This window comes from Geospiza fortis, unplaced genomic scaffold (assembly GCF_000277835.1).
Source record: "Geospiza fortis unplaced genomic scaffold, GeoFor_1.0 scaffold166, whole genome shotgun sequence".
NCBI classification, from domain to species: Eukaryota; Metazoa; Chordata; class Aves; order Passeriformes; family Thraupidae; genus Geospiza; species Geospiza fortis.
The window spans coordinates 6,786,287-6,810,927 of NW_005054310.1; the positions used below are offsets into that span (position 1 = coordinate 6,786,287).

The 24,641-nt window shown below is 37.7% G+C and overlaps 1 protein-coding gene across 3 annotated transcripts in view; it reads left to right on the plus strand.

Moving 5' to 3' along the window:
- GRIP1 (glutamate receptor interacting protein 1) overlaps positions 1-24,641 on the plus strand; it is a 219,257-nt gene that overhangs the window by 123,234 nt on the left and 71,382 nt on the right. For all 3 annotated transcript variants that reach the window (XM_031055601.1, XM_031055602.1, XM_014312381.2), the window contains exons 3-7: positions 13,585-13,720; positions 14,662-14,807; positions 17,982-18,065; positions 18,911-18,986; positions 20,340-20,485. In XM_031055601.1, coding sequence (XP_030911461.1) covers positions 13,585-13,720; positions 14,662-14,807; positions 17,982-18,065; positions 18,911-18,986; positions 20,340-20,485 — 588 coding nt within the window. The remainder of the gene's footprint in view (positions 1-13,584; positions 13,721-14,661; positions 14,808-17,981; positions 18,066-18,910; positions 18,987-20,339; positions 20,486-24,641) is intronic.

Here is a 24,641-nt window from a genome sequence, read left to right on the forward strand (position 1 = left end):
TGCTACCCCAGATCTGGATAGTAGTTTGCCTCTTCTTTTCAACTGTATCAGTGCATCAAAGCTGCTCGTTCTCACTCTACAGCCTGATTTATACACAAAAATCTTAAATTATTTTTTGCTGCTTTAAAATTCTATGTCCATTTTGCCAATATGAAATGGCCAATATGAAGTATTTTGTATGGAGGATGGAGAAAAAGTTTCTTTTTTTGTTTGCCTTATAGCATTTTCATGCTTTCTATTAATTTCTTACAATCAGAAGAGGAAAAGAGATTCTGGTGCTTGTGTGTCTTCCACATCACATCTGTGTTACGTGGGGAAGACAGAGATGTAATGGCATGCTTCAGAGTGTAGAATAAAAGAAGTGGTTTGGTTTGTGCAGGATCTGGAAGACCAGAAGTTGATTATAACATCAGTGCAAACTAGCTTTTGTTTCCTTATTATTTAGAAGTGCAGTGGTAAGAACAAAAATCTTGTCCGTTTGAGTTTCGATGTACTTATTGAGAATTTCTGGGGCCAAAAGAAGTATTTATGTCTTTCTTAACTAAACATACAGCTTCCTGGAATTTGTTTGTATCTCCACTTGTATTTGAATTATATTTTAGAAGGACATTCAATCTATTTATGGTTGCCAGTGATACAAAACACATCACAACCTTTTGTGGTTAGACTCACTGCATTTCTTTTTAGTTTGAGTATGTGCAGGTTCAGCTTCACCTCATTTGTAAGAAAGAGTTGTTTTTCATCAAAATTCACCTCATCCTTTATAGGCACTTCACTCTGAAATCACCGTTTAATCTTCCCTTTGTTAAAGTAATCAAGTTGTGCTTCAGGGGGCTTTCCTCCCAGTCATTTTCCTTTAACTATTGTGAAAACTCTTTCATGACTTTCCTGTCCTCTCTTTTGTTGCTAATAATCTTGGGGAATTGTGTCAAAAGAAGAAGAAAAAGCATCTGAGTGACAGTCACTACTCCACTAACACAAAGGTGTACTAAGTACTGCTGTGTTAAACTGTCTTCTTTATACAGTCATGGTTTGTATTAATTATTCTGGCCAGTGAGAGGTTTTATCACCTGGGAGGGTTCCCAAATAACTTTTTGGCAACTTTAATTTTGTAATTAATTTACTGGGCACCTGTTGGGGTTTTTTATATATAGGTGCACACATCCATTCACATCTTTTGCATTGGTAGAACAAGGTACTTATAAAAGTTTGTAGGTGATATACAGGCTAGGAGCATGCAGATAGTCTTTTTTATTTATTTATTGCCCTTGTCCAAACTGCAGTTATCTGTGTCACTTTATGTCTGTGTAGTTTGGGGAATCCACTGATGTTATGTGAATAAACACATAAAGAAGGCTCTTCAGTAAAGTCTCCCTTATTACCAAGCTGAAAAGAGTACAAGGAAGCCAAACAAGAAGTATTTTAATAGGGGAAAGTAGCAACAAGGCCGAAGTCAGGAGATTTCATTGCTCTTAGTCACAGAAAACATTGGTAGAAGGATGCTGTGAATATCAATCCAAGCAGGAACAAATGTCAGTCTTCAATGCTAATTGATTTTATTGGTGAAGCAAAACGAGCCCAGCTTAATAGTTAACTGTGAGACAAGATTCTGCCAAGACCTTCCTCCTATATTAGGTGACACTGTGACCCTGAATACTTGTTGGATAAATGATATAGAAAATGAGCACTGACCTTTGAGATACTAAAGACACAATGTCATAGACAAATGAGACATGTTAGAGCTGAATTTTAGATCTCACTGCCAAATGATGAGTGATCATACCTGATAACACAGTGTGACTCTTGAACCCCAAAATATTGCTTCTGTAGAAGAAAGTGAGAAGTAAAAATTGATAGAGGTCATACAGGAAAATCATGCCATTATGCCAAGACTACAACAAAACGGAATAAATCTATCAAGAATAAAAATGCTGTAGTACAGTTAATAATTTCTAAATAACTTGTATTTAACATATTCACATGGGACTAAAAGTGTTCTCTTTCAGAAAGATTTCAGATTTATTTCTGAAATTGAAAGTTCAGCAAATATATTTGAAAGTCATTACAAATTTTTAGCTACAAACCCAGATACCTAGTAAGGACCTTTTGCAATTTTATGGTAAGGATGGTATGTAACTGATGAAGCCATTAAAAGGCAAGGGGCCGCTAACCAAAGGTAATGGTGCAATAGAGAGCATATAATGGATGGGGATGTCTATCCAATCTCGAAGCTTGACTTACTTAAACACCACAGAAAATGACAGGAAAGCTGTTTAGGTCAGTCTAGTTTAAGTGCTAGCCAACGAGGATGATAGCTGGGTATGATTATAATGTATGGTAAGATGTGCTTTCCATGGCCTGTGTTAATAGTACTAGGGAAATTAGAGTATTTTTGACAAGTTGTAAATACATTTTATAGTCCCAGTTGTCTCTATGTATAAAATTGGAGTAGAGACTAGAACATTTTATTTGTTGATCCACTGCAAATTTTAATATATCTGCTACCCTATAAAATTATCATTGACCAGTAGTCAAAACATGGGAATCAGAAGATGTCAGGGCATCATCTTGTATTTTTTTCTAATGCATATATACTTAAAATTAAGCATTATAAACTCAAATCCATACCAAATAGTCTTATGAGATTGTAGCAGCTAACATTAGGCTGATTATCTCTATCTCCATCATAAGCTCTGGGTCTTCACTAAGGAAAATATTGTGAGTGTACCAACCTGTTGCAACCATTGTTAAATCGAGAAGGGGAAGAAAACTGGAGCAAGGACTGTCTTACCGACATTTTGTAAGACCACAGGGAGCAGAAGTTTGTTTATTTCAAAAACATCACATATTGATTTATGTGGAGAAGAAAAAAAATTCAGAATGCACTTGTTTGTGTAACTTAGCAAAGTTTTATACCAACCTGGAACCATATGAAATGTAACAATTCCATAACTTTTTTTCCTAGGTCTGATTAGCAAATTTTACTCTCAATGGTAGTGGAAGATCTCTGTGCTGAAGCCTCTGTATTGAGAAAGGCCTGCTAAGTTCCTTAAGTGATTTTTGTACATTTAAAAGAATCTAGAATTTAAATATTTTCTTTAAAAATGCTAGCAGTATATCCTTTAAAAGCAGAGGAGGAAAAAACAGAGACAAACCCATCTTGTGAATTGTTTGCATGGAGTCAGCCTCCTGAAGAAGTGCTCTCATGCTGCAGTTTCCTTCTGTTTGAGCATCGCCTTTATTAAGAGTCAGCTCTTTTTCACAGACAATCTTACTTTAAAGGAAGTATTTTCAACAAGCGTGCTTTGAGTTGAGTTAGTAGTTTCCTCATTTGCATCCTTATTGAGATTCTGTACATTGCACTGTGCTTGGAATGAAAGATGTCATTGAAGTCTTCAGGTAGTACTATTTAGCTGAATCTTTATCTGTTTCAGTCTATTTGAAGATTTTAGCTATTTCTTCAATCCATATAAACATTTTCCTGTCTGTTTTAAACTGTTGATCACTGAAAGAAGAGAAGGACGTTGCAATAAACTCAACAGACAAGATGTGGTTTTGAAGTAGAGGTGAACCAGAATATACAGTTAGGAAGTCTTAATGTTTTTGGAGAGGAAGGTAAGATGTAATCTTTGTTCCTTTTCACGCAAGGTTTCTGGAGAGTAAATGTTGAAAGAAAAGCCAAAAAACTTTCCTGTGAAACTTAGGTCATATTTTGGACAGAGGAAAGTCTTTTTCCTATATATAATAATGAGACTGCTCTGGAATAATATAAGCCTCTTATGTTGATGTCACATTCAGATTTTTACAAAAACCTGCAAACACCTTCTTGAAGTGACCTGCAGATGTGAAATATTCCTATTGTCTCACAGGCTAGTGTGTTCAATGTCACTATGTGCTAATATGATGCCATCTCAGTTTCCATGCTAATTTAATGGGATATGGTGACAATTTAGATGAAAAAAGAAATCACATAGGTAGATTCTTGCAGCTGGGTATTTTACTGTTTCACTGCAGTGATTTGTTCAGCAAGCTTGGCTATCTAATAAGCTAGCTCATGCAAATGAAGGCATCTGTCTTCATCCCTCTTTGCCATTAGTTCATTATGTATACATTAAACTTCAGGGAATAATCACAGAGATTGATTAGAGAGTTCCAGAGCACAGGTTAGCAACTCAGAAATGCCTGAATTATTCCTATTCTTTTTTCTCCTTTTTCCCTCCATGTTGGCACACTTACTTTACAGGAATAGTAAATTCTTGTAGATCTTAAATGCTTATTGACATCTAAAGTCATCACTATTTCTGTGATTTGGTAAATTTTAATATAAGCCAGTAGCTTATTTTGCAGTTCTTTAACCCTCCTTTTCCATTGGCTTTAACTGTATTTTTTTCTTCATCTTGAATATTGAGTAGGTTAATAATCCTTTTGACACAGGCACTTTTTTTTTCTATAAAAATCCACTAAAAAACCAGTACATCCTGTTTGTTAGGTTGCATATTAAATTGCCCCCTAAGCCATCCTTGTAACTTCAGTTTTATATCAGATTGAAGTATGCAAAAAGAATGAGTCATTGACAGATCACTTTTTAAACCATTTGTAGCAATGCATTCATCCAGCCTGATTTTGAGCTACCATCTTCCAGAGGTCAGCATTTCTGGGTTGGGGTTTTCCACAAAGGTGGAGAGTAAGCAAACCGTAAAGATATCAGCAGTCACTGAGCACAAAGGACAAAAGGTAAAATGTGTGGGAAGCATTCACTCACAATTTCCATATTTCTCATTTTTGTCATCCTTATCTCATTTTCTCAAGAATAGCCTGATCTTCTACACAGAAACTTTGATAAACCCTAAACCCTTTTGTCATGCTGAGTCTCCTTCAATACTACCAAATAGAAAGACAGGGTGTGCATATCATTCAGGTGTATTTGTTCTACAATCATTTACGTACATGAGCCCTAAAAACTTAAGCATCTGTTCCTTAATCTATGTACTACAAAAAGTTATGTAGTCCCATTCTCCAAATTTCAAATATTTGAAAATTCACTACCCACTATTTGAATACAAATGATACTATTTAAATGCTATTTGAATATGAACGATAGTTTTTCTAAACAGGAGTGACACCATTACTATATCCTTTTCTTATCCTTACTGCTTTGGCTTTGCCATGACACTAATGATCTAGCTCCATGTCATAAAAAGGAAAACCACTGTCTTGTGTTAACTAATATATTACATTATACAGCAACTGTAGGTCATAAGAGGCAATGCAAGGTATGTCAGGAAAAATAAATGACAGCTCAAATGGAGAAATGTGATTTAATGAAACTGTTGCTAAAATGTACCTGGTAGCAACAAGGATGTTAAAACATTGTGTCAAACCATGTCTTAAATAGCAAAACCTATGCAGTTCAGACAGTTCTTAATCTAAAAGGGAAAAAAAGATTAGGAGGAGATTTGATCAGAGGTCACAGTTCTGCATCTGAAGGGATATCCTGAATGTAATAATGGTACTATAATGAGATCTTTGGCTTGAAGGTTTGTCTACTCCCAAATCAGATAGACATTATCTACACATGTAGCAGTTTTCATCACTTTCAAAGCTTTCAAAGCCACACTGGATATCTTTCTAAAAGGTAATCTATAGAGATATCTATGGAGATACCACCATATCAAGTTTCTCTGCTTGTCTCACTCAGGTGATGAGGGTGAGAATTGTTTTCAGTGGTTCTTTCCTGCTTTGAAATGCAAAAATGCAATCAGTCCTGTAATCAATCCAGCCTGATCCATTTTGGTAACTGTAGAAGGCAGAGAAACTGCCAACAGTTAGGCTGTGTTTTTCTGAGTAGTGACACATCAGTGTAAAGAAACACAAATTATCAAGAGTTCTCTTGGTGTTAATTTCTCATTAAAAAGAAATTAAGAGAAAGTTGGAGGTGAATTCATCAGAATTATGGGAAGAAGTTCTATAAGTCTAAATTAGTCTTGAAGTTCTGTGCTGTTCTGCACAGTAGGGTTTCTACTAGTGAAGGAGGGTTAATGAAGCCTCTATCCCATTCAGACAGAAATGTAGAAACGACTAATGTCATGGGGGTCTGTCCTTTCTTCATCACTACTGTCAGCAGAGACAAGCAGAGGAGATCAGGGTCACGCTGCTGATGCACAAGCCATTCTTGAGTTTAAAATTTTGTTGCTTATCGTGTGATCAGAATCTCCTTTTCAAAAGGAGATACTTGTTTCATGTGGGAGATACAAATCTGGGATAACTACAGGCATAACCTTCAGCTTGGAAGTACCTTGTACTACCCATTCCACACCCAAGCTAGCAATGATGTGGTGTGGAAGCATGGAAGTTTGAGCTCTGGAAAGCCCTGCAATATCTGCTGAAGAGTTGAAGGTTGAGATCATCAAGTCCTTCATCACTGTGCTCATTTTTACCTTCCAATGTCTTTGCTAAATAAAGCTCCACCTTGACAGTTTAGTGAGCTGCTCTGGACCCAACAGATGTTCAGGAATTTGACTGCCATCATAGATAATGAGGAAACAAAAAAAGGCTTGAACTTTCTGAAACATAGCAAGTGCCTCAGGGTGGAGCTGGTCCTCATCTGAAGATAAGGAAGTTGATGGTTGCAGATTTTCAAGTGATCAATGGACAGTGTTGATACATGTAGGTTTTCTCTAAAAGAGAACCATTGATGAAAACACTAGAACTTCCCAGCTAGTTTAAGGAATAAATGTACTTTCACTAGACTGTATCATTGAGCAAGTTGTAGTTTGCACTGCATCTTTATTCCAACCCTACAACAAGGTGGCATATGAGGGATAATTTTTCTTTTTGTAAGTAATAATACAAGAAAAAGTTTTATTGTTGTAATTTAACTAAATCTGGGTATTCTTACAGTAATATATTGAAGTATTCATATTTACTGAAGCTAAATGTTTTGATGTTTTATAATTTTTTAAAATAGTTTTTCCTCCAGTTGAATTCCTCTGCTTAGGGGTTATAAATAGGGAATGATTGTGTTTAGCCTGATTTTTCCAATCCTTGATGTAGAGAAAAAAAAAGTACAGAGAAAAGAATTCAGAATTGTTCACTGACAAAAATTCCTAATAGACTCATCTCTTAGAAGAATCAGATGCCATCATCTGTATTAAGATAACTCAAGTTGATCTCTTTGCACAATATCTGTCAAATTAATGTTGTGAATAATTTTAGGCTGATAGGACTTGGAATATTTGGGAGGATTTGGAGTATCAACACGTGTTCTCATTTTGTTTTCTGGCACTATTGTGCAATTCAATTGCGAACACAAGGAAAAAACCAAAAACCAAAAAAAAAAAACCATGCTTGAAAATGCTTTCAGTGTGGAATTTTTACAAGCAGGACTATCCAGAGGACCAAAAAGCCTGTTGTTCCCTCATCAGCACTAGTCTGGCTTGAAAAAGCATCTAGACATGTGGCCATCCATCTCTTGTTTTAGTCTACATATCTGCCACAGTTAACCTGGAGAAATCTCTCTGCCTCGTATACAGCTGCTGCCATGGACCACTTTTTCCTCTAAGTTAAAAGCCGCTTTTTTTTGCACCCTCATATGAAGCCATCCTCTGTAATTTGACTTTACAGAGATCATCCTTGTCTTTTCTGTGTGAAGCTTCTTTAATGTGAAAACTGATTTTACACCATGCCACACTTATTTTCATTTTCTGGAGAATGTTCTCCACTACTCCTGTCTACAAGGACCGGATTCAGACGCAAGCAGGATGTTGTGCTTTGTGCATTTGCCATTGGTAGCACGGCTGTGCTGCTGCTGGAGAAGCACTGGGGCTGCACTGTAGGCTGTGGGATGCAAATGTTAAGCTCTGGGAAGGTAATAATGGTTTACTTCAGTCATTGTTCATTCCTGAAATGTAATTAGTGAAGTTATTGCAGTGTGCATTGATAATGGTGTCAATATATGTTTCTTTCAATACTCTTCTGTTAAGAAATTTGTGAGGTTCTTTCATTAAGAATTAAGAGCCTCTTTTTTTTGTCTGCAGCTGGCTTTCTAGTGGTTATTTGATTTTCAGGCTTGGGATATTTGTATTAAATTCTGATATTTTAGTTAGAAACAGAATTTAAAATATAATGCTTACCTTTGTGGTTAAATTGAAGACCTCCTTTGTTGAATGCCTCAGTTGGGATTTAGAGGGTGTTGGCTGCCAAGGGTTCTGTGAATATGAAAAATGTACCCAAAACCAAATAGCACAAGAGCTAAGCTCATTTTAGACAGGCAGCCAATGAACCCGGGTATGAACTGTGCTGCTGTGTCCTGCAGGCCTGGTGTTTTCAGTGAATTATGTGACTATGTCCTGTATATCACTGCTTATGATGGATCACAAAATACCCTTATTTCCTTTTCTGTGTCATGCCTAGGCTAGGCAAACTTTTTCTAGTTGATAAGCACTGGTGGAAGGTATTTGGATTTTAGGTAATATTTTTGCAATGGCAAAGTCATCTTGTAGATGCTCTTATAGCTAAAAAAAATACATATATATATAAAAAGGAGATCATCTAATGCCTCGTACACAACCAGAACAGGTGTCAGTGTAAACTGAATCTGTTTTAGACAGTTTTTTGCAAGTGTCTTAGCCTTGCCTATTTCCTTTGCTTTCACTGAAAATGGTACAACATTTCACCTGTACAGATTTATACAGATTAACCTGGCTGCTGACCCAAGGTAGTCTGCACTGGCAGTGTTCTAAATTTGCAGTGTTTTTGGTAAGTGCAGTATGTTGTGCCTTGTAGATGTGCTCTGCTGCACCTTGTACCAGTTTGTCTTCCACTGTGGGTGGCTTGCTTCTGAACTGGGACTGGTTTGGTGACTGTCCCTCCACAGGATGGAGGGGAGGCCATAGGGCAGACTGTGACCAGCTTCACGTCTTCAGACTCCCCTCAGTGATGTGGTTTTGTTTGTTTTTGATAGAAATTTAGGTGGTTTAGAAGTTAGTGACAGCCAGTCAGGAAAAGGGCAACAAGGAATGGACTGTTCATCATCTCTTGACGTCCTTCTTGTCACGCTAAGAGAAATACACATACCCAGAGGACTTGAAACACTGAGTAAATGTGATGTCTCCACTAAAACAAACTGCTATCTGTTCCCAAAGAACTGACTTTATCTTTATGTGATTTCTTATTAAGCTAGGAGATACCTACTGGGATGTAAAGCAAAATGTTTTCTCTGCAGAATTTCTCCTGACATACAAGGGAAAATCCATTCCAGGACAGCATTCACTATATTTTCAGCAAACTTACCAATTACTTACTTTTTAATTATATATGGTTTCAGTAGGAAAATGTCAGTAACAGCAAGTTTGGGGTTTTTTACTTTTATGTTCAGTTTCATTTATGCAGCTGTTCCAGCTGCACTTAAACTTATTCACTAGGTGGAGAATAGAAGCAAGCACTTGACCTGATTGTGTAGATTTTAGACATTTTTTTGGATTTTAAAATGAAATTTTCACAGAAGGGCCTCAATATCTGAAATGAAGGCACATGTTTTTGATTTTTTCTTTAATATGTACATTAAGATATAAAATTGTAGTAATTTAGAAAATAAATGATAATAATTTTGACTAAGGGTTCTCTCAGCTTTCAAATATTTTTCTGTGAAAAAATCTCTTCTATGATTTAGTATTGTTTTCTTTTTGAAGAAATGATTATACTCCAGGATCATAAGTCTCATGAGAATTTATTTTCCATGCTGTTTACTTATTGAAAGGTATTATTTATATACACCAAAGAGTAGAAAAGGACAAGAAGTCTGCTCATGTATAAAATACTGGAAGCTTTACTATGTTTCTATTATTATTGAAGAAAAATTGGTCATGGTGTTTCTTCAATTTTACCTACCTGCAAGTTGTTCCATGTATTCATCCTCTCACAGTAAGATTTACCCAGTCTAGAATTTGAGCATCAGCTTTATCTTTGAAGCTTTCTTGTGCTACATTGAGTATCCCTGTAGTCCTCCAGTCTGCAGGGCAGATCACCGTGTTAATGCACCAGCTGACCCAGCTGCAAGTCAGGCACACACAGTCAGGATATTGCAACAGCAAGCCTGAGAGAAGCATCCAGAGCAGCAACTGAGAAAACAGCAGCAGTGTAATGTTTTCTGTAGAATTCAGCTGCTGTGTATGCTCCTGCTTACAGAACTGGAGATCTAAAGGAAGCTCTTTGGAGCAGAAACCTTTTTTTTTCGTCTTATGTCTGCTTGTGTGTAGAAGTGTGCCTGGTTTTGCTCCCCTTGCCGAGCCATTTCCATGATGCAGTGGGATTCCTGAGCCCCATGCCAGAGGCAGGTGGATGCCAAGAAAGCTGTGGAGTGCAGCATGGACAGGCATGTACCCAGGATTGTCCTTGCAACAGTAGGAAGCGATGGAAGTCCTGAGGCAGTCCCAAGACCCTTCCCTCCACAGGCTGAGGGAAGGCAAGTCCAAGTGTGAGTTCATAAGAAGTCTGGAAATAACTTCTGTGCTTTCCCTTCAGATGCTGACTATGCTAATATTATTATCCGTGTGGGAGTACACGTAGGAAAGAACAGACTCCAGAGACTTCTAACTAATTAGGAGCTTGCTGGTTGGCATAAGTAATGAATTATGAGTGAGGTGATTTGAAGTAGTTTGATTTTTTACCCTTAAATTATAACACAGCATTGCCTTAACTAAGAAAGGAGGCTGACCTTGCATTAGTTGGGGAATAGCATGTACAGATGTGGTTGTGTGTTGGATTGGAAATGAAGTCCCAGGGTTGTTCTGATATTGAGCATTTCAATAATACTCCAGTGGGGATTAGTCTGTAATAATAATGCCAAAGCAATGCAGATGAGTAAGCATGTCATATATAGCATTATAAGAACAGTAATCATGTGTGATTTAAGAAAGCAAAGATGAAAACCAGAATGATGAGGGTATCAAATGGGCCTGGTTCAGATCACTTGCAGGGATAACAGTCTCTTATAAGCAAAACCAGCTTAGGTAGTTTAATTTCTTCCTGATATGATTATGTACAACAAAAGCTACAAAATCTTTCAGAGCAGCAAACCTAATGAAACTACTGTGCATGCCTAGATGACCTTATTTGTCAGTGTGCAAGGAGCACTTCACACCACCCCTCCCTTACAGTGCTGGTGCATTTTTCCCTCCTGCCTACCAGGGAAGAGTGCCTAGAAGTCGTTGTCCTGTTGGCAGAGGCAAACAGAAATTTGTCATAATAGATGGTGAGAAGGAACAAGCCTGGTCATCACTTTCCATACCAGTAGTTGAAGGGAATTGTATAATTGTTAGCCTGCTTAAAATGCTGCTTGGATCATCTGTTCCACAGATGATAATCCTTTGGACAGCAGAGTATTGCCCAGCATTGGATTGCAAACTCAGAACCTATGTAAAAGATCAAAACACATGGCAATATTATGCTATGGGAAAAGATTAGGCATTGCGTTGTAGTGCAGTGCATTGTTTATGTCCTGTATATGCATTGTGGCAAAGTGTTTGTTTAAAAAAAATCTTAGATGGTTATTAAAAGTCAGATTGTACTACTGAGAATTAAAAGGAAGGATTCAGTCTGGGAGGAGGGAAGGGAGGGGAATTTTCCTTTGGACTCAGATCCCGTGCTTGAGTAAGCCCTGAATAAACACGTGTCACACACTGGCACAGCACCTGAGGTTGCATCATGGGTGCCAATGTACATTATCTTCAGCGGCAGTAAGTACTGTGACTAACTCTTGTATTCATTATGAATACTTACAGGTTTTTATAAAACTGAAAGCAGCATTTTGGTCCATAGCATCTCTACAGCTATGCAACATGTCTGCATGTTCAGAGGCAGGTAATCACATGTGTTCTTTCTGAACTGTCAAAAAGGCCAGATGTGAGCAAACATTATGGGAGCTCAGCAGCTTCCAGATGGTACCAAATGGTGGTTTGATGTCAGCCAAGTTGGAGAATGCACCAGTTAGCTGTGCTGCTGTCTGCTTCTGACAACCTGGGTTGCTGAATGCATTGCAGAATTTTGTTGTAGTAGAAGCTTTATAAGCATAGAGGAATTCTTGTCCAGGCATGCTGTATAATGGTCATAATGTGAATAACTGAAGTGAGGTCATCATCAGTTGGACCTGTCAGACACCTAGAAATGAGCAGGAGCACAGGCTGATGCCACATCAGAAAAAGATTCAGCAGCTAATCCTATTAGAAGTACTACCAAGGATTACAAGCCTGTGCACCAGGACTGGAGTCTCTTCTGAGTGATTTCCTTAATCTGCCTCCATTTCCTCAAATACAGAGTTAAGGGTGTTGGTTTGACCATTCTTGTTAAGGGCAGCAGCTCTTCATTATAAGGTGAAAATGTGTTGCGTCATCTGCTCAGTCATGTGGAATGATCTTGATAGAGCCTTGTTGCTATTTGAATAGTGCTACTTCTACACTTACTGGTGAACATTTGAATATATACAAGGACCTTGCTTGGTTTTTGGGAGGCTTTTCATCTTTAAATCTCATGCTACCACAGCAAACTTGCTGATGCAGTGCAGACATACTGTTTGTTTACAGTGAATATTTGATGTTTGTATCTGATCAATTCACCCAAAAGCTGCATATTAGTACTGAAAAGGAGGATCCTCAGATGGATTGTCCTTTCAGGATTTTCCAGGATCTTTAGGATTTCATGTATTTTTCCAGAATACCTGGGCAGCTGATGGTTTTACTAGGTCTTCCCTGACTGCAAACAGTGGACATGTGGCTTTCCAAAGAGTTGCAGTCCTGCTGCAACTGCATATGTAGGTTACCTTGTCCACCCATGTGCAATAAGGACATCTCTTTGAACGTCTGAGGCCTTTTGCTATATGTGGCCTGCCTTTGTTGTCTGTAGAATTAACTTACCATTTTCCAAGAATGAAGAAACTGCAGAAGAAGGTGTTTTAGCATGTGAGGGAAATTTTATATACACTTAATCACAGTGAAAGCCCTTCACTTACTTTATACCTGTTCTGCAGAAATTGCAGAGAGTTACAGTGGAGCTGTATTTATGTAAAAATAAGGAATAAAACTGTGTAAGATCTGATGTATCTCTGTCTGGATTCTTGCTATATTCAATTTTCTATTAACACTGACATCTCCTTGTGGCCTCATAGTGAGTCTGAACCTAAAATTATAGTTCATTGTGTGGTTTACCCTTCTGTTTAATCAGTTGAAGTGCATTATAAAGCTCAGAGGTCAGAGGTAGGGAGCAGAAAATGAGGAAAGATAGCTTTTTTAAAATGAGAAACAACTATCTTTAGTTATAAGTGTTCCCAGACTTCATATTTGTGGGCTCTGTATAGTATACTAGCACATTGGTGTTGTTTTTAATAACCTTTTACAGAACATATGGCTCAAGATTTATCTATATGCAGAGCCTTGTGGACAGAACTTGTAAATTGTAATAAAAAAATCTCCAGATGTACTTGTTATTTCTTACTAACACAGAATGATTTTCTTGGGAAGAAGGTGACATTAGAAAGGCAACATCTGTGTTACTACTTAAATTTTAATAATATGAATCATTTTCTTTCAACAGAGGAATTCAAGGGCTCAACAATAGTTGAATTAATGAAAAAAGAAGGCACCACCCTAGGGCTCACAGTATCGGGTGGTATTGACAAGGATGGGAGACCAAGAGTATCTAACCTTCGTCAGGGAGGAATCGCTGCGAGGTAACCGCATCTCAAGCTGCAAAATGCTTTATAATATGTGATTGCCTCAGAAATACGTACTGCTTCAGAAAGGTCACCTAAAAAATATGTGACTGATGCATCTATAATGGCAGCCCATCACACTGGAGAACCTCGGGGAAATGGCAACAGCTGGTCCTTCTTTTTGCTCAAGGCTACTTTGATAGAAACTGGAAATACCCATGAAATCTTTGAAAGTTGTCATAATACTCATGGTATTTCTTCTAAATTATGTATGTTTTATTTCTGGGGTTTTTTGTTCTTTGAAGAAAAAATTTGAAAAAAGTAGCATAACATACTGAGGGGAAAAAAACAAAAGGGAAAAAAATAATGATAGTGCTACCATAATTTTATTCTTTTTTTAATTCTTCATTTGGTAGCTTTGGGATTAAAAAGACTCTAAAGTGATAGGTACCTTGCTTACTACTACAGTGGAAAGAAAAAAGGCTTTTAATCATCAGTGAGACAAGTCAAAAGATAAGGGTTGAGGTAAATCATTCCAAGTAACTGAGTAGAACATATGCTTTTGGTCTTGGCCCATCTCCTGTTGATATGTTAGCTATGAAGGCAACCAATGTCCAAAAAAAATATTTTTTGGACATTTCCCAAAGAGAGAGACAAGGATGGAGATATGAAGATGGCTTCCAAGATCCTATGCCCAAACCAGTCAAATCATCCAGCTCCTTTATTGTAGGGCTGGTTTTGTACCTCAGGAATGAATAATGCAACAATGTTCTTATTTTAATATTTAACGAGCTAGAGTAGATTAACATCTTAAAATGCCACTTTCTGTTAGAAATATCAACTTGTTTTAATCTAGATTCATGGAAAAAAATTCTTACCATTACTAAACAGTAATTTAAAGGATTTAGTTTGGTTCATCAGATCTGTCTTTCACAAAGGAAATATGTACTTTTCCCTAGGAGTGACCAGCTGGATGTAGGGGACTACATCAAATCTGTGAATGGAATCAACCTGACCAAATTTCGCCATGATGAGATCATCAGCCTGCTCAAGAATGTTGGTGAAAGGGTTGTGTTAGAAGTGGAGTATGAGCTGCCTCCAGTCTGTAAGTATTTGCAGAGCAAAATGAAAGCCTATGTAGAACAGCAGATGTAGTCAACAGTAAGATGGGCATGGTTAGTAGTAGTCATTTTAGTAGTGGTTGTTTTTTAATTTTCTTAATTCTGTTTTTTCCTGTGGCTTATCACAGAACGTTGAAGCAGTACAAAAGAACTGGCAGTACAGGGGGATGCTCTCAGATGCTTTAGAAGCAGAAATCTCACCAACAACAGAGCAGAGTTACCAATCTCTGCTTTTTGTTGGTTTTTTGGTTTTCTGGGGGTGAGGGTTGGTTTTTGGTTGGTTGGTGTTGGTTGGGTTTTGTTTGGGGATTTTTGCTCAGAAACTGATGAACTTCTCCCCTGCTTTCTAGCAGCTGGAGGATTAGTCTAGTTACGTATTTGGGATTTTTTGAACCTCCTGACAAGCACATTAAAATTTTTTGAATGTCCTCTGTTGATTAGTGTTTGCTTGTGGAAAGGGAACTTTATGTTCTGAAGCACAGTATCTGAATTAATCAGCTGAGTTCAGAGTTTGCTGCAGATGTAGTTCTTTCACCAGCATTATTTGTTTTGCATTTATTCAACTGAGCTTTCTTTGGTTTTCATCCTCTTTTAGCAATGTGCCACGCTTGTTCACTGAGACTGGATTTTGACACGCTAAATTACAGCAGCATTTGTAACTTTCTCTTTAAGTCCTTGGAATTTCCAGCCTCTTCATACAAGCATAGATGATAAAGTTGGAGATAATTAGCAGACTAGTTGTTTCCATGAACTACTAGCGAGCAAGCTGCTTTTGTTAAACAATAAAGTTTTCCAGTAGTCATGTGGAGAAGCCCTGGCACTTCCTTCCTAGCCCCATACATAATGAAATTCTACTGTTGTTCCCATGCTTGCTCCCTCAGGCAGAGGACTGCCACAGTTTCAGAGCCAGAATATGTCAGCCATTTAATAATGATGGATTAAATTTGGCTGAGCACTAGTAATACCACTCCCTAGTGCTTCCTTCCATTTCTGAAGTGTTCACAGCAGGAGGGTCCAGCTGCTGTTTTCAGCACGAGCCACCTCAGTGTTTAAAACTGGAAGGTGAGCGGTGCCTGCCCCGTGTCTATTGATGTAGGGTGGCTCTAATGTAGGGAATAATGTGCTCTATGATTTCAGAAGGCTGAATAATTGCTTTATTAAGCTGTACTATATTACACTACTACTATACTACATTATATACTAAAGAGATACTATACTACAAAGATACTAAAGAAAAACCCGTGAGTGTCTAGAGACAGTCAGGACACAGCTTTGACTCAATTGGCCAAGGAATCAAAACAACTTTCACTGGTGTCCAATTAACAAATTGCTTTGGGTAAACAATCTCCATAACACATTCCACATATGCAAAAACAACAGGAGCAGTGAATAGAGATAAGAATTGTTTTCTCTTCTTCTCTGAGCTTCTCACTGCCTTCCCCAGGAAAATCCTGGGAGAGAGTTGTGCCTGCTGCTGTCTGTGAAGAGAGCCTCGGCCACACATCTGCCTTTCCTTGTTGGAAAGGATTAAGCAACTTTTTCCCACAGCAGGCTGAGGCTGGGGTGCAAGGACAGCCACCTGAGTGGCTGTGCCCAAGTGGAAGGATGCTGCTGCCATTCTTCACTGCTGAGCTGTGGGTTTTACCTCTCCCCAGTGGAAGTTACAGGCCACACCAAACAAATGGGGAAGTGTGGATTCATCATGAGCTACATGCAAGGCCACTTTCTGTCAATAGGAATGAAAGCAGCAGTTGTCTTCTCCTTATAATTTTTTTTCGTCAGTAAAACGTTTCTAACTGAAAAGGAAACAACTACATGGACTCAGTAACACAGTCGTGATCTTCAAACTGTAGCAGGAATTACTACAAGACACAGCAGTGCTCTGGAGGGCCATCTTTCACCTGTTTTCCTAAGAAATTGAGATTTTTGTAATTTCACTGGATGGTTCTCCTAGTTCCCTGCAGTAACTTTTTTAATAGGGACTGAAAAACTCCCAAAAAAGTACATTACATACAGTACATCTCCTGGAAATAAACACCTGAGTGAGCTGGGAGCAGGTGAGTCCCCAGAGAGACAGAGAGAGGGGCAGAGAGCACTGAGGGCCCTCTTCTCTTCCTGATGCCTTTCATGGCTGGCAGCACACACAGGGTAGCCTGTGGCATCCCTTGCCCCCTCAGGGTATCCTGACAGGGAAACTCTGGTTATTGCAGGCAGGAACATTAAATGACACAAGTTTTCATTAGTTCTGCTGCTCACAGAAGTTGTATTTTATAGAGCTGGGTTGGTTTGGTTTTGATTTTTTTTTAATTTTATGTGCGTTTGTACTGTTTGCAGTACTTGAGTGGAAGGTGTGAGTCCATGTGATTTTGCACAGAGTCCTTTTCCCATTAGAAAATAGAGTTCTTAGACCCTGCCAAAGCTTTTTCTGTAAAAGCTAATAGCAAACTGTCTGCTGGTCTCTTAACAGCAGTGGTTTCAAATTCTGTAAAGTGGATTATCACACCCAAATGCATTAGTCTGTGCATTAGGCTTCTCACCTCCTAGTCCAGCTGTACGCCAGTTCTTTAGTACTTCCAGAGAAAATACAGACTCAACTAGAAGCTAAAGAACTTTTTATTAACACCAATTATAAGGGAGCATGTTACATTTTGAAAAAGAAAAAAAAAAGTCCTTTTGATAATAAAATGCATTATGCATTGTAATCTAGTAACCTAAGACCAGAGAAACACCCCAAAAATCTTGTCTTCTCTCTAAGTGACAAAAGCAAATGTTTTCGTAACTTAACAAGAAGCTCAATGGGTACTCTTAAGAATTTCATGTCATTTTTGCCTCACTATGTATTTCCATGTTTTCTTGAACTCTTCTATAAGAAAAGCAAAATTATGCCATAATTTAAACAGTAAGACTCAAATTCCCCAACTGTTATATGCATCTGTGTCTTTTTTCCAAACCATTGTCACTCTGCAAAATATCTAGCCCAAAATTCTCTCAAAAAGGGGATGAGTTCTATTTTATTACAGGTTTTCAGTCTGTCTGTCCTGTAATTAAGTCTTTCCAATTGCATGACTCAATATCTATCTTAAATTAGAAAAGATGTAAATCTGTGTGTATAATTACAAAAATAATAACCATTAAGGTTTGTATTCTTTTTCTTTTAGCTGTACAAGGATCAGGTCTCATCTTTAGAACTGTGGAAGTTACTTTACATAAAGAGGGGAACACTTTTGGATTTGTAATAAGAGGTGAGTTATTGTTGAGTTTGAACTCTCTATTTTCTTGTTTAAAAAAAAGGTGATAAGTTTTTGATCACTCAGAAATATGTCAAGATTTATGTCTTACAGTTTGTAAAAATCAATATATTACATTTTCCATATTTTCATGTGTTGCTTTTATGAGGTGCTCAAATTTTTGTTTATGGAAGAATTGTAAGTAATCAGCTATGCCAAGGAAACATGACAAACTCTGGTCACATAACACCAAATTCTGCTACCAGTGAAATCTCCAGGAAGATCATAGTTCTTAAAAAAATTTACATGTAGTACTTCTATATATTAGACATGAAATTTGATTAATACTGCTGGTAGTCTGAACTGTACAACTAAAATATTATCATTGACTTGGAGAACAGAAAAAAAGATGCAGCTGTTAATTAATATACCCCAATAATGAATTACTATTTTCTTCAGGGAAAATGTCTTTTTTATTTAATACATAAATTATTAGTAATCACTCATTAGTCTCAGTATACATAAAATACAGGGTTTTTTTCTCTGTGCTGCAAACATTGCAGAACAAGCTGTTCACACTGAGATCACATTTTCAGAGTGAAGGTTCTAAGAAAAAAATACTCATTTAGTAAGAGTCCCTCCATATAAATGTTTTTAAAGATTCATCTATACATAGAGTAAGTTGATTTTATTTACGTAAAATTCAGTGGAGGGTCATATTAATAGCTTGGCATTTTTTTTCATTTTTTTAGCCCATCTGTGAAGGTGCATGCTACAAGATGTAGGCTTGCCTTTTGGAAATGAGCTTTCATAAAAAGCATAAAATGAAGGTATACTTTCTCTGGCTTTTTCCTTTCCAGGTGGAGCACACGATGACAGAAATAAATCTCGTCCTGTAGTAATAACATGTGTCAGACCTGGAGGGCCTGCTGACAGGTACAATTCATCTTTCTCTGGAGTTCATGTGAAAGAGAAATGGAGGAGGGTGAATTATTTGGGACAGAAGTTAAGATTTTGAGTGAAACAGATGAATTTAAATACAGTCCTTTGAAATTCATGGGTTTGTCTTTAATTATTGTAATAGAAATAATAATAACTGCAGCAGTAGTAATGGGCAGCCATAGAGGGTCAGCATGTTAGGGTGTGTGTGAACTTTAATTTAGAATCTTGCACCTAAAATAGTTAGGATAAATTCCTGCAATAGGTCAGGGCACATTTTTTTGCATTCTTCAGACAACTGATGTAGCTCTTAATTGTGCTTTCTATACTCTAACACCACAATCTTTTTCTCTTGCGGTTCAGAATAATACTGTGACCAGTTTGAGTGTTTTATTGTTCTGTTAAGATGTTTGTACATATCTGCTTGTGAGGTCACACATAACTTTACCTAGAAAACTTCTGAACATTTATGTTTATGTTATTGGCCATATTTGTATAAAATACCATTATTTTTATTAAAAAAATAAATATAAAGAAAGAATATTCACTTTATTTTTATGTACGAAGTGTATTTTCAGAAATGGCATCTGTGTCCTTAAACCATTAAAGAAACTCAAAGGGCAGTTTCTTTAAAGCAGATTGATATCTATAGCCTATGTTGACATTTTCAACCTTGGAAACTGAGAAGAAAATGTTTCAAGAGAGCATTTCTTTTGTTCCCACACTTTTTTCTCTCCCTCATTCCCTGGTTTCCGTGTTTTTCCCCATGATTCTTAAGTTGACAGTGTTAGTGTTTAATGTTTTGTTATAATTCTGCATAGGTTATGAGATATGCCTAGGAGACAGCATTTTAGATTTAGAGCTGAATTACTTCTAAGTAGGCAGAAAGGAAAAATGGAATTATGCAAGTAAAAGATATTTTTAAAGAAAATCAATAAATGGACATTCATATTCTGCAATCTGTTTCAGCACCCATGTGTTTGCACCTCATGTTTATTTTTAAGAAAATATTGGAGGAGGATGTGTTTGTATATGTATGAAAACAGAGTTGTGTGGACAAGGTAGAAAGAAAGCATATGTTGAGCAGAAGCTATACTTAGATGCAATTTAACGTGACTTGATTATTTCACTGTGTGGTAAGCTGTTTTCCAGTCACTGACTTTTCCAATTAAAGCAATTTCCTTTCCATTGCACCCTCTGATCATTCTGGCTGTCAAAGTAAATGTTAAGTGTTAAGGCAAGAGGGATGGATGTCAGGGAGGGCGAGAGAGAATCGCTTTGCATAAAAATGGTACTATCTCCACATCAATTTGTCTTACACTAACAAAGATCACTCCTTTATCACTCCAGAGAGGGCACAATCAAACCTGGGGACAGGCTGCTGAGTGTGGATGGGATCCGGCTGTTGGGAACAACGCATGCTGAAGCCATGAGCATTCTCAAGCAGTGCGGGCAGGAGGCGACTCTGCTGGTGGAATACGATGTCTCGGTGATGGGTAGGTCCTGGGGTAGGAACTGGGGCTGTGACGCTGGGAGCCAGCTGTGATATTTCTCTGCCTGTTCTCCAAGAGCTATTTTAGCAGTGATTGTGACCTGTTATGCTCCTAGTAGTGCTGCTATTCCCTTCTGCATTGTATCATTAATCTTGGGTTCATAAGGAGGTGAGCAGTATTTTACTGTAATTTAGCATTCTGACAATTCCGTGGTTTGTCAGCTGAGACAATAGTGTGGGTTCTAGCAGAGTAACTTTTCCAGTGACTAGTTTATAATAAAGGTTAATGAAGTGTAAGCATTTCTGTCACATGAGGGAGGGGAATACTTGATCTAACAAAAATTCTTTTGCCTTTTGCCAGTGCTGCTAGTTGGACAAGACATAATTAAAAAGTCACAAGACTGCCACAGAGAAAAGAATAGGGGAGAGAAATTTTGTTAAGAAATACAGAGGTGGCAAATGGCTTGAAAAATGATCTTACATGTTATCCAAACTTCGACTGAATTCACTGAAAATATGGGAGGTTTTTTTGGGAATTCAAGTAGATCAGATGATTTTTAATATGAGATTTGGAATTTATTTGTTTCCATTTGTTTTGGAAATTGTCATTTCCCCTCAATGTTTTCAAGATAGAGAAAATTCATGGCAGCAAGAAACAGAAATACTCACCAGTCAGACTGAAATATTTCTTGTCTTTTTGGGGATTTTTCACTTCTTTTCCTGCTCAGTTCCACAGTCAGATTTCTAGCCTAGCAGTAAGGCAGCCTCCTAGGGATTTGTGAAATAGCACTGTCAAACTTCAAAGCCTTGGAAAGGATTAATACTGGAAAGAATAATGTCAGATATTTGCTTATGCTGGAACAGCCCTCTTTATTCTTCTCTGAGACACAGATTTCTCTTTTTTTATTACAATATATGTCTCTGTTTACTTAACTGTCAAGAATTGAAGTGGCAGGTTTGTGTAGTGTCTGGCAGGCCTGATGGACAGTTGTACAGATTCATGTCCAGAAAGGTGGAGACAGCTCAGATGAGCTCTAGCTTCTGAGGAGAACTAGAATTTAGGTGTTTTCATTTGTTTCTTCTTTTTCTTCTTGGTCATGATGGATGACCAAACCCTGTCTATCATCACAGTTAAATCAATATTCTTTCTACTCCACTATTTCTAAAATGAACCCCTGTAGACAAAGGTCCCAGCAAACTTTCAGAGAAAACTCCCGTCCCCATTTTCCTTGTGTACCCCAGGGGGAGAGTAAGCCTCCATTTCACTGAGGATCTTTTGGAAATCTTTGAAGGTTTGTGTAAGGAGGAGACCACATGGTGAAATACTCTATTGTTTCCTAAATTGCAGCTTGTTCAAGGCAGGGACCTTCTTTTCAGTACTATCTGGATAGAGCTCAGTTCAGGAGGATACAGAACTTAGGTGGAAATTTCAGGCTTTTAACCCTATAGGCAGCACCTACCAATCAGTCTCTGTGTCATTTTCTCTCTGAATAAACTCTTTTTGTTCTCAGCACCAAATCTGGATTTACCATTCCTGCCTTCCGGGCAATGAATGTGTTATCCAATAGCAATTAAAGGAGGTAGAAGAACCTGAGACTTGTGGAATCAGAAGGAAAAGGAAATCAAACACTGGGAAATCCATGGCATGGTGGTCCAGCAGATTCTGCAAGAAGAAACAAGGAGGGAACCAGTAGACTGTCTTTCTAATGCATTGTGATATTACCTACCCCCCAGTAGATTTTGAATTTTTTCCAATTTGCGTGCCCTGAATAGTATTTTAGCAGTGGTGTGAACAAAAAATTTTGTTGGAAAGCTCTCTTGTGCAGCTATTTTATGACCATGGTGTAAAGGCTGAAAATCATTCATCCTAATCCATTGAATCCTTTCCAGGAAACCTTTTCTGATTTGAATCTTCTCTTAGTTCTGCTCAAGAGCAGGAAAGTCAAAGTTGGGAGTAACATGAAAGAGAGAACATGAGTCATGAAGAGAAATTTAAAAATTACAGAAATGTTACTCTTTTTTCTCAACTCTTATGTTACCATAAACTGTTTGTAATACTGTGTAAGGGTTGATGAGAATTTTAAAATAGGCTAAAACAAAGGAAGAGTATTAGGTAAGGTGACTGATCAATAACTGATGCTTGAAAAGAGATTAGTAGGTTAGCCTGCTTGAAGGGGGCAGAAACAATCCAAAAGTTGCACAGAGGTCTTGTGTGTTCTGTGGGGTCCTCCTGTTATAAGCTTTCAGTAGAATATATTACTCTTAGAGATATAATTGTAGCCCTGTTTGCTTCAATACCTTTTCTTCTGTTAGTGATGGTAATATCCTGTAAAGTAGCATTCTGTGTGGCCAGAACTGGAAAGAGCCATAAAATACATTCTGATAGCATGAAATTGGAACTTGATTTGAAATGGTTTTACTAGATGAAGAAAATAATCCTGAGCTATTTTTCAACTACAGTCCTGTAGTGTGTAACTGACTTTTCTTACTCCTGTAAGCATAAGCTGTTTCAAAGGTGCTCTATTTCTCAAAATTTAGTTCTCCCAGCTGAAGTCTTCAAGAGGTCACTTGGGGAGCTTGTACATTTTATTGTTTCTGGACCCTAGACAAACTGGAGTGAAAAAAGCATCAAGGGGTTCTGTGCAGGGTAATCAAGTGTGTATAATGTAAGAGATGTGGCTGTTCCTGTTGAACTCTGGGGTTACACCTGTGCATGCTTAAGTACATCCTGAGGTCTCCTGCTCTACTGGGTTCTAGGAAATAAACTTGTCAATTCAGCTTCTTGGAAGAGATTTTTTTTTTAGACTCTGCTGAAAATATTTCCAGGTTGGTGTGTGGAGTGTATTGCTGTGTAGTTTCAAAGAGACTTTGTCATAGCAGGAGTTTGAAAATACCAAGATAATCCCTGAAGAAAATTGGAAAACCTAATTTCTGAGAAAGTATTTTATAGTGTGATAAAAGTTACATTTGAAGTTGTGGAGGATGCAGTTTTCCAAATGTGTTTCTGTTTTCCAGAACACATTCTCCAGTGTTGAAGTACTGTGATTGCTTACCTTTCTTGTTGATTTTAGAGGAACTGCCTGTGTTTTTTAACTTTGTGATGCTTAAATAATGCTGCACTTCAGTGTTTGCAAAGGATGTGGATACGGTGACTCGCTCTACACAAAACTGTGTAGAATTAACATGATCTTTGTGGGCTTTATTACTTTTCTCTGTAGTCCTTACACCTTAAGTGTCCGAACTTTCTGGTCATGTGGATCACCTATTTTGATCTAGTGGTGGGAGAGGTCTGTGTAGTGCAGCTCTCTGTGCCCTATGATTACACCTGAGCCCTCATTTTGAGGAAGGGGAGAAATAGAGGCAAGGTGGTAGCTAGCAGTGACTTGGAGCCACTGTCAAGATAATTTCACAACCTGAATCCTCTCCTGTGGCAATCAAATAAAAATATTAATTCCAGGCTATAAAGTTAGGTTGGAGAGACTGAAATTCTCACTGTTAGGCAGTGGTCAGATGAAGTATCATAATTAACTGCTCACAGCTAGAGTGAGAGTGAGAGTTAGAATGCAGCACTAATAACCAGCTACAAACAAAGATTCACAGTGCTTCTGTCTAAAACAAGAAATAAAAGTTTATCAGTACATTGAAGCTGAGGAGATGTAGTTTCCCTTCAGGTTTTCAAAGATCTGCCATGATGCCACTGGGCTCTGTGTGATCTCTGTAATTGGGGTTGCATCTGCTTGGGTAACCTTCCATATTTTCTCAGAAAGGGAGCAATCAGACAAGTTCAAAGGTAGTGACTACCTTGAGTTTAAATTCTGGCCATTTTTATGTAACTCTGGTTCATATCTAGAGTTGATGATCTTTTGAGCAACCTACTTTTTAATAAAGTCTTGGATGCTCATGCTGGGGCAATCTTTGAATCAAGGATACTGTAGTTAAAGAAAACTAACAGCTTTTGCCAAAACTTGGGCACAAAAGAAGCTTTTTTTAGTTGTTTGCACTTGTGAGACACATCTTTCTCTCTTCAATGGGTTTTTGTTAGTTCAAACCACTCTGTGGTGTTCAGGAGTAAAGGGACATATTGCACTTTCAAATTCCATATGTTTCTCTGGCTTCTTTAACAGTTCTTGCTCTTATTTGAGCCAGAATAGATTTGCTGG